The sequence below is a fragment of the Mirounga angustirostris genome, unplaced genomic scaffold (assembly GCF_029215605.1).
Source record: "Mirounga angustirostris isolate CCGP_5_RB_7025 unplaced genomic scaffold, mMirAng1.0.hap1 SCAF_5, whole genome shotgun sequence".
Taxonomy (NCBI): Eukaryota; Metazoa; Chordata; class Mammalia; order Carnivora; family Phocidae; genus Mirounga; species Mirounga angustirostris.
The window spans coordinates 141,772,971-141,786,175 of record NW_026991713.1 but is presented as its reverse complement, the minus strand read 5'-3'; the positions used below and the strand labels follow the sequence as shown (position 1 = coordinate 141,786,175).

General features: G+C 59.5%; 2 protein-coding genes across 3 annotated transcripts; both read right to left on the bottom strand.

Moving 5' to 3' along the window:
- Positions 1 to 109: 109 nt before the first annotated feature.
- ELOB (elongin B) lies at positions 110 to 4,580 on the bottom strand. Of its 2 annotated transcripts, none has more exons than XM_064592384.1 (4): positions 4,427 to 4,580; positions 4,144 to 4,278; positions 2,920 to 3,025; positions 110 to 303 (listed from the first exon to the last, which is right to left on the bottom strand). In XM_064592384.1, the coding sequence occupies exons 1-4, from the start codon at positions 4,427 to 4,429 to the stop codon at positions 164 to 166; spliced, it is 384 nt and encodes a 127-aa protein (XP_064448454.1). In that variant the 5' UTR covers positions 4,430 to 4,580; the 3' UTR covers positions 110 to 163. The 2 variants fall into 2 exon arrangements, with proteins under 2 accessions (XP_064448454.1, XP_045730727.1); XM_045874771.3 differs by having other exon boundaries at positions 110 to 276; positions 4,427 to 4,579.
- Positions 4,581 to 5,389: 809 nt separating this feature from the next.
- Positions 5,390 to 12,595, bottom strand: LOC123840754 (serine protease 33). The gene is made up of 3 exons (XM_064590307.1): positions 12,550 to 12,595; positions 11,097 to 12,112; positions 5,390 to 10,910 (listed from the first exon to the last, which is right to left on the bottom strand). Exons 1-3 carry the CDS (start codon positions 12,593 to 12,595, stop codon positions 10,752 to 10,754), a joined length of 1,221 nt encoding a protein of 406 aa, XP_064446377.1. The 3' UTR covers positions 5,390 to 10,751.
- Between the last annotated feature and the right edge of the window lie 610 nt (positions 12,596 to 13,205).

The window sequence follows — 13,205 nt, the reverse complement described above, 5'->3', positions numbered from 1 at the left end:
AGCTTGTGGTCTCTCAAGGTGAGTTGTTGTCTTGCAGGGGAGCAGACCCATCCCAGGGAAGGTGATGCCTGAGTCAGGAGAAGGGTGCACAGAAAAAGGCAGCAACCAGGCAGACACCCAAATCTTTTATTGGGGGGGGGCACTGGGGACGGGCCCGGGGCCCTCACTGCACCGCTTGTTCATTGGCGCTGCTTCCTGAGTCCTGTGGCTTCATCACATCGGGCAGCTCAGGTGGGCTGGAGAAGGGCTCGATGCGCAGGGCCTCGAAAGCTTCATCTGGTGGACAGGGGTGGGTGGGGAGAGCTGGAGGGAGCAGCCACTACTATCTAGCTTCTGGTGTCCTCTGAGCAAATCCCCACCTCTGCAGAGTCTCCTCCATGATCCTACTAGAATGAGTTCCACCCCTACAGGCCCAACCTGGACTGCCCGTCCCCCCCGCATCCAAGTCCATTTCCTCACCCTTTACACCTACTAGTGACACTGTGCACACAGACCCTTACCCATTTGTCTCCCCTCATCCAGAATCTCCATCTCCTTGTTCCATTCACACCTCCTCTCTACTAAACACTGATTTTTTTTTAAGTTCAAACCAGCCTGTCCTTCCCCTGCTTAAAAGCTTCCAATAGCTTCCCATCACACTGAATAAAATCTTAAGTCCATTGCCCTTTGTCCACCTGTCTCCTGTGTTCCCCACATCAAGCTCTTTCCTGCCTCAGAGCCTTTGTATCTGCTAGTCCCTAGCCTGCCACTCTGAATGGCTGGTTATCTGGGGGCATTCAAGTGGTCAACCCAAACATCATTCCTCAGAGAAGCCTTCCCCAGCCATCCTACGTAGACAGTCACTGCATCCCAATACCTGTGCATTGCTACAGCAGCATTTACATACCTCTAGCCAAAATGGCCGTTTCTTTTGACCAGGCTGCTTCTCCCACTAGAACAGCAGCTCCAGAAAGCCCTGTCTTGTTTCTGTCACCTCAGCACAAAGCAAACGAGCCCCACTTCCTAACTTTACTCCTGCACTTTCTTCCAACAGGGAGACTTCTCTCCACCTGGCTCAGGGTTCTCAACCAATTAGGCCCCCATAGGAAAGGTGGCCATGTCTGGCAACAGTTTTGGTTGTCATAACTTGGCAGAGTGGGTAGATGGCCATCTCTAATAGTGGCCAGAGATGCTAAACATCCTGTAGTGCCCAAGACACCTCACACAGAATTACCTGACCCCAGATGTCCACAATGCTGAACTTAGAGACCGGTGGCTCAGCTTAACTAATTCAGCTTCAAAACGACCAATCTGCAGTGACAATTCTTGCCTTCATTTCTCCCGTTTTTGGTTAAGTCTGGACAATGCTATTTAACACTTGATTTGACTGAGCAGCCAGTTGGGGGGGGTGGGTTAAGTTCTGTGTTGCTCTTCCAAAAACTCTAAGGAAAACAATTACCCACGCAGAAGTGCACTTTTGCAGCCCAAGGGAGGAACAAAGAACAGCCAGTCCAGTCCATACTGTGTCCTCCATCAAGACAGCAATCACCTGCCCCAGTGGTGATGCCACCTACAGTCTAGTCACCCCCACATTCAATGCCCTAACTGGGGTCATGGGGAAAAACAAACCCTGTGTTGTGATTTTTTTCATCAACAAAATAGGCCTGCTGACATCTTACAAGAGTCTCTGCAAGCCTACAGGAGACTGCCTTTAAGAGGAAGGACTACGTCCTCCGGGAGAATGTAGCCAAGTCTTGGGGCTTAGGAAGCAGAGTGGGAGATGTGCTTTCAGTCCTCACCTGCCCCCTCAGAAGGGTACCCCTGTACAGGGCCTAACCTGTGTAAAGTCTGCACCAGCTGTGCACCTACCTTAGTACTACTGAAAGGGTCAGAGGGGACCCACATGAAGGCCCTTAAGATTTCCACTTCCTGAGCACCCTCAGGCCAAGGCCTGGGGCCCGTGGGGGCTCACACCGCCTGTGAGGCTGGCCTAAGTGTCACACGCCTCTATGGAGATGGGAACTCCAGCCAGCAGGACGGGGGGGAGGGGGGGGGGCAGCAGTGTGAAGCAGCCCCCCAAGGACATGGCTGCTGAGGCCTGGCACAGTGATCCTCATGAAATACAGAAGTGTGGCTAAGGCTGTACCCTCCCTCCTCAACCTTCACTACACTTTTTGTCACAAGAAGCCAGAAAAATCATTACTTATCAACCGAGTTTACTCAACACAACTTGAACACACTACAACCCCTGTTCCAAGTTTCTAGAAACAAAATTCAAACCTCTCTTTTTCTTGGGGGAAGGAGAGCAGTGAACCGCCCCCACCCTTGGGTTTCTAAGCACTGGGCAGGGGGCATGTGGTTCATGAGCGCACAGGGACTGGACATGAATTCTGGATCTGGCAGTCCCAGCAAGTGACCTAATTTTCCCAGGCTTGGTTACTCATCCTTAAAATGGGCACAACACACGTGTGGCATGCACAGAGATGCTGGGAGATTAAGTGATGCCCCTCAAAGACTGCCTGGCATGGTGCCCAGCTCAAGCAAGGTCCCAGCAGTCTGCATCTGAACCGTAGCTCCCCACATGACTGCCGGCAAGCCTCAGTTTCCATGACTCCAAAGTGGGGATAGCCACACTTCCCTCTTGGGGTACCAAGTATTAAATGGAACAACAAATAAAATGCAAAGCACAGGACCCAGTACTAAAACCTTTAAACAGAAACTGGTATAGTGATTAGGGATATTTCAATCCTTCATGAAATAGGCTTCAATTTCTACAAGCATCTCTGCTTTTTTTTTCTTTGTGGGGAAACAAATACACAAGATACTGCCTGCGCTTTGTGGACTAGGAAGCCACTGCCCTGGAGGCTGGGAGGAGGAACAAGAGGCTCCCCAGTGACCCCTTTCTTTGGCTGTTTCACCCGGCCTGGCCGCCCCGCTCACCTGCTCGAAACGCCAGCCCTACAGTGGCTGGGGCCTGCGGCCGTGCTGTCTGACTGGTGAAGCCACACTCTCCCAGTGTCTTGCCGTCATCCAGAAGCTGGTCATCCTGAGGAGAGAGGCAGGCAGGGTGTTGGGAGAGGCCCCAGGAGGGGTGAGTCCCAGACTTCCCTGGTCAGCAACTACCCTGAAAGTCAGAAGAAGAAAGATAGATGGCCCCAAGTGGGGCCCAGGACCACCCGCAGAACGTATCAAACACAATTTCCAGGGCTACACAAGACTTTCCAAATCAGAACCTCTCAGAGTAGAGCTCTGGAATCTCGTTTTCCCCTCCCAAGGCTCCAGGTGATTCTAATTTCAAGAGTCAGTGACCCAGTCTGTCCACTAGTAGACCTGATTTGAATCCCAGCTCTGCCACCTTGGACAAAGCGGTTGATCTTTTTGATGGGCAGTTTATCTGTAAGATGGGAATTACTGGAATTCCCAACTTGTAGGGCAGCCAGGAGGTTTCAGTGAGTGAAGCAGACCCAGAAAGCACGGAATACAGTACATGGAAGGAGCACAGGCAGCAGGGAAGCCTCCCCGGACGCACAGCATAAGAGGCTTCCAGAGACTAACAGAGAGAGGCTCAGTTTGGAAGGAAAAGCCAGTTTCCCGGTTTCCAGCGAGAATGAGACCAGTGCACTTAGGTGAAGGGCTCCATGCTGCTGGACACCTGAATTGGGCCAAGAGGACGGACTCCCCCATGAAAACACAAAGCCCCAAGCCATTTTCGCTACATAATTTCAGTTGGTTTGAAAGGGAAGGACGAACTTTCAGAGCACCGGCAGGAGCTTGGGGAGTAATGCGCTCGTTGGGTGGTGGCCTGCTGGGCCGCTACTCACCCCGACACCCTCCGCTTGTCGGTAGTAAGGAGCGGGGATGAAAGTGTGTGCTTCTGACGGGCCCGCGGGGCACTAAAGGCAACGGGGTTCAAACCCCGGCTCTGCCGCGGACCTTGGGCTGAACGGTCACCTCGCCCAGCCTCAGTTTCCCCAGTCCGCCGCCGCTGGGATGAGACACGCCGCCGGCCCCCCCAAGAAGCGCCCGGGGCCCCCCGCGCGTCCCCCGGGGCCGCCCCTCCACCGAGCACCGGCGCCGCCTCGCCTCCACGCGGGGGAGTTCCGGCCACTGTTTACACCAACGACGCAGCCGCCCCGCAGCGCCCGCCCCCGCCCGGGGCCGCACCTTGTACAACCGCTGCTCGTCGGGCGGCCGCTTGAGGATGCCCTCGACGATGCGCTTTAGCTCGAACACAGTGCTCGACTCCTTGGCGTCCGTGAAGATGGTGGTCTTGTGGCGCCGGATCATGAGGAACACGTCCTGGGGGCGGCGGGCCGGCGTGAGCGCGGAGCCCAGAGCCCAGCTTCCCTCGCCCCCGCCGCTGACCGCCCCCACCCCCAGCCCCGCGCGGCCCCCCGCCGCCCCCCGCCGGCCCCGGCCCGCCGCCCCTCCCCCCGCGCCCGCTCACCATCGCGGCGGCTGCCTGTCCCCTCTCGACGCGCCGGCGCGGCCGCGCTCCGCCCCGTTCCCGGCAGCCCGCGCACCCCGCCCCAGCGTGCCTCGCGCCCGGCGGCCCCGCCCCGCCGCCGCCGCCGCCGCCGCCATTTTAAGTGATGCGCCTGCCGCTCCAACCGACTGCGTGTCCGGCCGCCATCTCGGCGCCGTGGCGTGGTGGGCGTGGGGCAGGGGTCCGGCGCGGCAGGTGGCGGCGCCATCTTGGGAGTGGCAAAGCTGAGGCGCCCCTGTTGCAGTCAGGGGGTGGTCTGGGTGCAGGCTCGGCCCTCTGGTGGGGGAACGTTGGGAGCTGACCTGGCGAGTGTAGAGTACCCCCACGTCCCAGGGAGAGTCAGTGAAGGTCGGCTCATAATTGAGGGGCTTCCTGGCCTCCGTTTTGAGGGGGTGATAATTCCGGACCTTCCGGCTGCCCCCGTGGGTGTGCTGTCCTCATTTCCACGCCCAGCCTTGGCTGGGCTTTGTGGCCGGGAAGGACCCCAGGAAGCTGCCCTGGGTGTTAGTGAGTGGGCGGGGAGAACTCCCAGGGAGAACGCCATAAGGCTCGGGAGGCCTTAGCGGGTGAAGCCTCTGCCTGCAGCTCAGGATGATCCTGGAGTTCCTGGGATGGAGCCCCACGTCGGGCTCCTTGCTCAGCAGGGAGTCTGCTTCTCCTTCTGCCTGCTGCGCCCCATGCTTGTGCTCTGACAAATAAAATCTTTTAAAAAATGCCATAAGGCTCTGCCAAAGTTGGTGCTCACTCCCCAGGGTGAGGCGGAAGGAGGAGTTCCCCAGCCCAGGGGCTTGGGCAGCTGCCCCCCTCGCTGCCTGCGTCCACTCGGGCTTTGGAAGGGCCTGTAGACTTGGTTTCCCTGACTGGCTGTCCTTCTATGGGGTTTCCCTACCAACAGTCTAGGCCTTACTTCTTGGGTGTGGGGACACTGTCCTGCCTTGCCCCAGGTTGCAGTTACACTGGAGGGAGGGAAAGAGGTTTTTTTCTCTTGCATAGCCAGTACTGGGAGGGAGAGAGCCTCAGCTGGGTCGCTGATGGCATGTGTCAGACATGCCGGGGCACCCAGTAAGCCGGTGGATGGCCCTGGATGCCAAACAGTGCTGCCGATGTTGGGGGTTGCTATTTGACAATTCTTCAGAGTGGGCACAATCTGAAGATGCTGCTGCCTTGGCCCTGAACCGAGCTGGTCACTAACGGCTATTAACCTTAAGAAAATAAAACTGCCAAGTTATTTCACCAGCAAAACTGGGCTTATGTGGGGAAAGCAGAGAATTACAAGCCAGGACGAGCAAGCTACAGCAAAGCCATAGGCAAGTCCGCAGAACAAAGGAGAGAAACTCTCATATAGTGGAAAGGGGAAACAGGGAGGGCTATTATAGACAAAAAGTTCTTTGGAATAAAGTGAGTTCTAATAGTGGGTTTTCACTGGCTGAGCTGTTGCCTTCCTCCTGCTCGGGTAGTAAAGTAGCATGCACCTGCCAGATGCGACTCTTCCCCTTGCGGGGGCAGTTGATGAGCGAGAGGGCTGAGAGCGCCCCCTGCTGGCCCCGCGCCTGCGTTCTATAGAATTTTTTTTTTTTTTTTTAATGCATTTGAGACAGACAGATACAGAGAGAGAGAGAGAGAGAGAGAGAGTAGGAGCAGTGGGGAGAGGCAGAGGAAGAGGGAGAAGCAGACTCCCCGCCGAGCGGGGAGCCCGATGCGGGGCTCAATGCGGGGCTTGATGCGGGGCTTGATCCCAGGACCTGGAGATCATGACCTGAGCCAAAGACAGACGCTTAACAACTGAGCCACCCAGGTGCCCCGCCATGCCTGTGTTCTAAACGAGGTTTCCTTTCACTAATTTTCACAGTGCGGGCTGCGTGCTCAGACCACTGGGGATTCAAATACTTGGTCCCGGCGCTGCCTGTGCAGCTTTGGGCAGTTAACCTCATGAAAGTCCAGTTTCCTCTTTTTTAAGATGAGAGAACAGCTGTTTGTAAAGTTGTAGATTTTCATCAAGAATTGGTACTCAGTAGGTGTTTCTAAAACCGTAACCGTAATTATTGTTATTTTTGACTTCTAGCCTCTGCCTCCTCCAGAGCTCCCTGAAGTCCTCTCCCTCCTGTGAATCTTCCCTCCCTGAGCCTCGGCAGCCCTGGCTCCCCGCTAACTCTCCCGCCCCTGGCTGACCTCCACCGCTGCTTCGTCACCTGAGTCAGGAGGCGGTGGACGAGTCACTGGTGCAGAGAGTCCTTGGCTCAGGCCGAAGATTTCCATCTTAATCTCAGCATCTTTGTGTACAGAGATTTTGAGGCTTTAGATCCTGTACTGCTGAGGAAGGAGAGCGTGCGGCAGGGGAGGGGTGTGGCCCATTGGGGCCAAGGAGGTTCTCAGAGGCATCCAGCCGACTTTCCAGAATGAGGCAGGTAAAGATGGAGTCCAGGGGTGTAGGGAAAGGAGGGGCCTCCTCTTCGCCCACGATGTTCTGGCCCAGCTGCACCCTGGCCCATTGTCCTGAATGTGCGCACTATTGCCACGTAGACACCTGCCTTATTAGGTCTGTCCTGGCCGGTGTCACAGCTCAGGATGCCTACCAGGAGTCATCCTGAGTAGGCCCACACTCCATCCCTCCGAGGATCATGGCTGTCTTCACCCACCCTCCAGCAGACCATCTGAGTTCCAACATCAGCTTATTGACTATGATCTTAGGCGAGGCACTGAGCCTCCACCTGTTTTCCCATCCATGCAGGGGATACACAATTGGACTCCATATGGCATTTGGGGGGCACTGATGAGCTAATGCACGCACCACACAGTGCTGGGGTTTGGGTAATGACGGGAGTCTGCTTACAGCAGTCTTTGCTGTTAGAGGTCACCCAGACTAGGGAAGGTGGCGAGTAGGGTGGGGGCCCTGCCCAACAGGAGTCCTTCCCCTCAGGGTGTCTCTCTGAGCCCCACGGTACCATCCACTTGGTGGGCCAGTGGTAGGAGGTCACTGCAGGCCTTGGTGTAATTGTGAGTGCAGTGGGAATGGGGTCAAGAGGGAATGGAGGGGGAGTAGGGGCTGATCCCCCACAGCCCCTGCCTCTGTGGTCTTGCTGGGTGCAGGTCTGCCCTCCTGGGAGCCATGACAGACAGAGCGGGAGTCTCAGGATGGTGGGTGAACTGGCTGGCCGGCTGCTCTCAGTTCTCTGCACAGGAAAGCTGGCTGGGCCCTTTCTGCCCTTGCGCCTCAATGACCGGGCGCTCGTGCCAGGGACCCTTCCCTGGCCTCCAAACTAAGCCTGCAGGGTCTCGGCCTGGTGGGCCTTCCCTCCCCCTTTTTTTTAATCATCGATGACTAGATAGTAATTATCACGACTGATAGTTACTGGTGTACCTCTCATTTGTAGGGTGTTTTACTACTTTCATCTCTGCAAGGTTCACAACTCAGTGTGGAGTTTAAGTCAGCTGCCCAGCTTCGACCTGGTTCCACCTCTTACCAGCTGTGGGCCTTAGGGCACACCACTTAACCTCTCTGGGCCTGTTTCCCCACCGGTGAAAGTGAAAACGAGAACACCTCGTGTGTGTTCTGGGAGCAGCTGAGAGCGTGCTCGCAGGGCACAGTAGCCGTGCTCGGTGGGCAGGAGTGTGAGGGCCTCAGCCCTCCCAGCAGCCATGACACGGTGCGTGGCATCCATTCAGAGGACAGAAGGGGAAACCGAGGTCAAGTCAGTACTCTTGGGAGCGGCTAGGCCATCTATCCGGTTGCAGCATCCCCAGCCAGAGCAGTTGGGCAGCTAGGAAATGCCCGCCTACCTTAGAGAAGAGCCCAGTGTCCCCCATGCCTGGACTTCCCAGGACCACCCCCGCCAACCTGGTGCTCCCCTCCCCGCAGCACGGTCTCCCGACCTGTCACCTGGCAGGGCGTATAGCCATGGCTGATGCAGGGCCATGTCACCCCCCCCACACGCCCCCACTGACCTTGCTGACAGACGGGACCACCAGCACAGGGGGGGCGTGCCCCTGAGCCTGCTGGGCGAGGAGATGCAACTTGCCCAGTCTCACAAGGCTGGCACACCAGGAAGGCGCTAGGGGAAGGGGAGCCCAGAGCCCCGCACTGGCGGGAAGCAAGGGGAGAGAGTAAAGGGGATTGTAATCTCCCCTCCATCATTCCAGCTGCCTCCAGAATCAGACCACCTGGGCGGGAATCTCAGCCTACCATCTACCAGCTGCGTGGCTTTGGGTCTTGGCTTTCTCATCTGAGAAATGGGTGTCAGGTGAGGATCCCACGAGGTGGTGCCACAAAGCCCTCCGCGTGGCATCTGGTAAGGGCTTGATGAGGAGCAGCTGATTTCTTCTCATTTGCTGACCCTTCCCTTCCAGGCACAGCTCCTGTCCCTCCAGCTCCAGACTCCCCTGTTTAGCTCCCAGGTTATACTTCCGAAACACGGGGCTCTCTGAATGGGGACCCATTACTCAAATCACAGCAGGTCCAAGGCTGAGGCAGACTGGCTCCCAGGCAGACTGGCTTGTGCCCATCTCAGTGCCTCGGGAGGCGTCCTGGGGAAGGTCCCTTAGCTGGCCCCAGGCTGAGGGAGGGAGCGAGGATGGCCAGCATCAACCAGCAGGGGCCACCAGGGTCCCCTTGCTGATGTGCCCATGGCCATGCCACGTTCTGGGCACCCTGCTCCCCGATAACCATCCCCCAAGGACAGCGAAGTGCTTCCCCAGATGGATGGCCCTCAGCCAGGGGGAGAAAGCAGTCTGGAGCTCCCTCACGGCCCGAGTCCTGTGGGCCCACCCTGCCTGCCTGGCTCAGCCCGGCAGCAACCACCGGGGTGCGGCTACCTTCTCTCTCCTGGGAGGGAAGAGTGGAGGCGAGCCTCAGGCCTGCCCCTGGGGCTGCACCTTTGATGGTGTCCTCCCCCATGCCCCCTGCCCCCACTGTCCCTGTTAGCCTCAAAGATTAGGCTTTGGGGTTTCCAGGTTTTGTTCAGTTTCTTGTTCCTTCTGCAGTTCTAGACACTGAGCTGTATCTATTGGGATGGATGGTCTTCGGCCTGGGGATGAGCAGATGGCAGGGAGGGGACAGGAACCAGGTCCCAGGCACGCAAAGGTGGGCAGGGAGCTGCAAGGGGCCTAAGCTAGTTTCCAGATGCAGGTGTGGGGCGGGTCCTGGGTCTGTGGGCCCCTTGCCACAGCTGGGACACAGCCCCAGACTTTCCCCAGTGAGGATGGCTGTAACCACAGAAACAAGCACAGCAGAAGCTCTGCCAGGCCTGTCTGGGGGCTCCCAGCCCTTCCTGGGTTGAGGGCATGATGCCAGGTGCCCCAGGCTCCTGAGCCTTATTAGAGCCTAGGGCTAGCCCACCCAGACCCTGGGGGCATCTCCACTGCAGTGGGGCAAGATCTAGATTCGTTTTCTTTTATTTATTTTTTTAAAGATTTTATTTATTTGACAGAGAGAGACAGCGAGAGAGGGAACACAAGCAGGGGAAGTGGGAGAGGGAGAAGCAGGTTTCCCGCCGAGCAGGGAGCCCGATGCGGGGCTTGATCCCAGGACCCTGGGACCATGACCTGAGCTGAAGGCAGATGCTTAACGACTGAGCCACCCAGGCGCCCTAGATTTGTTTTCTATTGCTCTGTAGTAAATGACCACCAACATAGCAGCCTACAACCACCCAAATTTATTAAATCACAACTCTGTGGGCCAGAAGTCTGGGTGGGCTCCACCAGGCTCAAGGGCTTGGCCTGTGGGGCGGCCTGGTGGGGCTCTCATCTGGAGGCCAGGGGGAGCTGGGTCCCAGGCTCATTCAGCTCCTTGCTGTTGTAGCAGTGAGGGGCTTCCCTGCTGGCTGTCAGCTGGGGGCTGCCCTCAGCTCCTGGAGGCCGCTCCATCTTCAAAGCCAGCAATGGAGAAGCATCACCCTGGGGCTGAATCCCTCTCACACTTGGAAGCTCCCTGACTTCCTCCTGAGAAAGGGGGCCCAGAGGCCAGACCGGGCACCAGCTGGCTTGCCTGTCTCTGGGGACCCAGGCCCAGCCCCCCGCTGAAGCTGAGAAGGGTAAATATGAGAAGGAGGGGAGGGGGGCGGGAGGGATTGTGAGACAGCTCCCCCCTCCCCGCTCCCCCAAATGGGAGACTCCTGGAGGAGGGTTGGCGGCTAGGGCTTGGTGAGCCCTATGGAGGAGGCAGGGATGGACAGATAGATGACACCTTAGCTTTATAAGTCCTGTGAGCCTCAAGTTGGAAGGGGCAAGGTGTGGGGAATGGGCAGGTCCTCAGAGGGACCCCAGCCTCTGGCTCCAGGTCAGTGTTCCTGCATTAGAGGCTAAGGCGAGCCTGAATCCAGGGGCTGTAAGCGGCCACATTGGTGTAGACCCCTGGACGGTTGGGCAGGGCACAGCCCTTGCCCCAGCTCACCACGCCCACCAGGACCCAGCGCCCGGATCTCACGCAGGTCAGGGGTCCCCCAGAGTCACCCTGCAGGAGAAAGGCAAGCTTAGGTCTCAGCCCTTTGAAGATTTGGGATGGCAGTGCCAGGACCCCAGTCCCTAAGGCGGTGCCTCTGGGTTAGGGGACAGGATGTACGGCCCCTGGGTTCCAAGGAGGGAGGGCAGGTGCTGGACACAGGACCTAGACTCCAGGGGTCCAGGCAGCTTCCCGCACCTGACAGGCGTCTTTGCGGCCCTGGACGTAGCCGGCACACAGGTTTCCGGGCAGCACTATGTGCTCCGCGCCAGGCACGTCGGTGCCCACGTGGTAGAGGTGGTCACAGGTGCGCGCATCCAGCAGCGGCACCCTTACTCCCTGCAGAGGTCGCCAGTCTGGAAGTGGCACTGGCGGGGGGGCGGGGGGGGGAAGGGGGGCTTCTGAGAGCTGGGAGAGGCAGGGGCTGAGAAGCCTGACCCGCCGGGCCAGGCACGACTCGCTGGTCTGACTGGGAGGAAGAGGATTGGGTCCCCGGAGGTCGCGCTGAGCCCCGGACTGCGACAGCGCGGCGCTAGCCTTCCCGGTCAGAGGGAGGTGGAGAGGGATCCCGCGTCCCCCCCGCCGGGCCCCCGGGCCCCGCCCCCCCGCCTCACCTCCCGGCCGCAGGCTGCCCCAGCCGGTGACCCAGCACGGTGTGCCGGGGGGCGGGCGCGCCCCGGGCTCCGGCAGGCAGACGGGCTGGATGCGGGCGCTCAGGGGCACCGGGCGGCGCAGCTGCAGCAGCGCCAGGTCGCCGCGGGCGCGGTGCTCGGAGTAGTCCGGGGGCAGCAGCACCCTGCGCACGGGCGCCGAGAGCGCGCGGGGCGAGGCGGGGCCCAGGTGCAGCGCCCCGAGGCGCACGCGGTACTCGGACGGCAGCGTCGGCCTGCGCGACAGGGGGCGACGCTGCTCACGGCTCCCGGGCCCGCCACACCTGCCCCCTGTCCCTGGGCCCCGGGCCCCCCGCCCTTCCGCTGACCTGGGGAAACAGTGCGCTGCGGTCAGCACCCACTGGGGGGCGATGAGCGAGCCCCCGCACACGTGCGCCCCGCGGTGCTGGATGCTCGCCTGCCACGGCCACTGTCCGTCCCGGGCGTCCCGGCCTCCCACGATGCGACTCGACACCTGGGGCTGCCCGCAGGCTGCAGGGGACAAGGGGGGCGCGAGGGAGGGCGGAAGACTGGGGGCCTGGGATGTGGGTGGGGTCGGGGAGACTCAGGGCCAACGTCAGGGACTCTGAGGCTTCCTTACCTGCAGACTCCAGCGTCCCTGTTCCAGCAGCTCCGGCAGGAGGAAGCAGGGAAGGCACTGGATTATGGCCTTGGTGTCGGTTAACGGGCCAGGGGGAGGGATGTCAGAGATTAGGAAGGAGGGTGAAACACGTCGTACTGACCTGGTGCCAGGCTTTTGTGCAATCAACACGTTGGCCTGGTTACCCACTTTAACCCTCCCCAGGGCAGTGTGAGGTGGGGACTCACACCTCGGACACACACGGGCACATCGGAGCTTGGAGGGCCCACGGTCAGTGACTGGGGAGAAGGTGAACCGGTGAAGCCAAGGTTAGGGTGCCCCGGAGTGCTCTAGGGGAACCAGGCCAGAGAGCGGTATGATGGGGCATCTGGGAACCCCCCAGCCCCTGCCCCCCACTCACCCAGCAGCAGTAGGAGCAAGACCCAGAGGCAGGAAGGCCCCCTCATTGTGTCTTCAGGGCTGGGCCTGGTTAAGGGCAGCACAGCTCAGGGTGGGGACTCTGGTCAGAACCTGCAAGGAGACGAGAGGAGGGTCCTAGCCCAGGCCCCAGAGGCCCTCTGTCTTCCCTCAGCCCCCCGTTGGTCCTGGACCTATCCCCGGGGGCCCAGGTTCTATGCGCTTCCCTCTGCCCACACCCCAGGGACTATGGCTGTCCCCCCAACCCCTGCGAGATTTGAGCACCCTCGGCATCCACAGGAGCCCTGGAGTCTGGCCCCTGGCCACCACCTAGTTCCATTGCCTGCCGGCCTCCCCCTCCTGGCCTAGAGGCCCCTGCACCCTGCTCTCACCCGCGTGGCTTGTGCCCTCCCTGCTGACTGGGCAGGGGGAGGGCCTGGGGGCTTAAAGGGCCAGAGGGGGTGGGGGCCTCGCCAGGGGGTGATTAAGGAGCCAGGGCGGGGCCTCAAACAAAGATGCTTTGAGCAGCACTTTTGAGGTGGCAGGAAAGGGACAGCTGGGTTTGTCAAAGGACACCTGGCTTGGGCCACGGTGCTGAGAGCTGGGGGTGGGAGCCTGCACTCAGGCAGCCAAGGGCGGGGGCGGAGGGCTGCGGTCAGG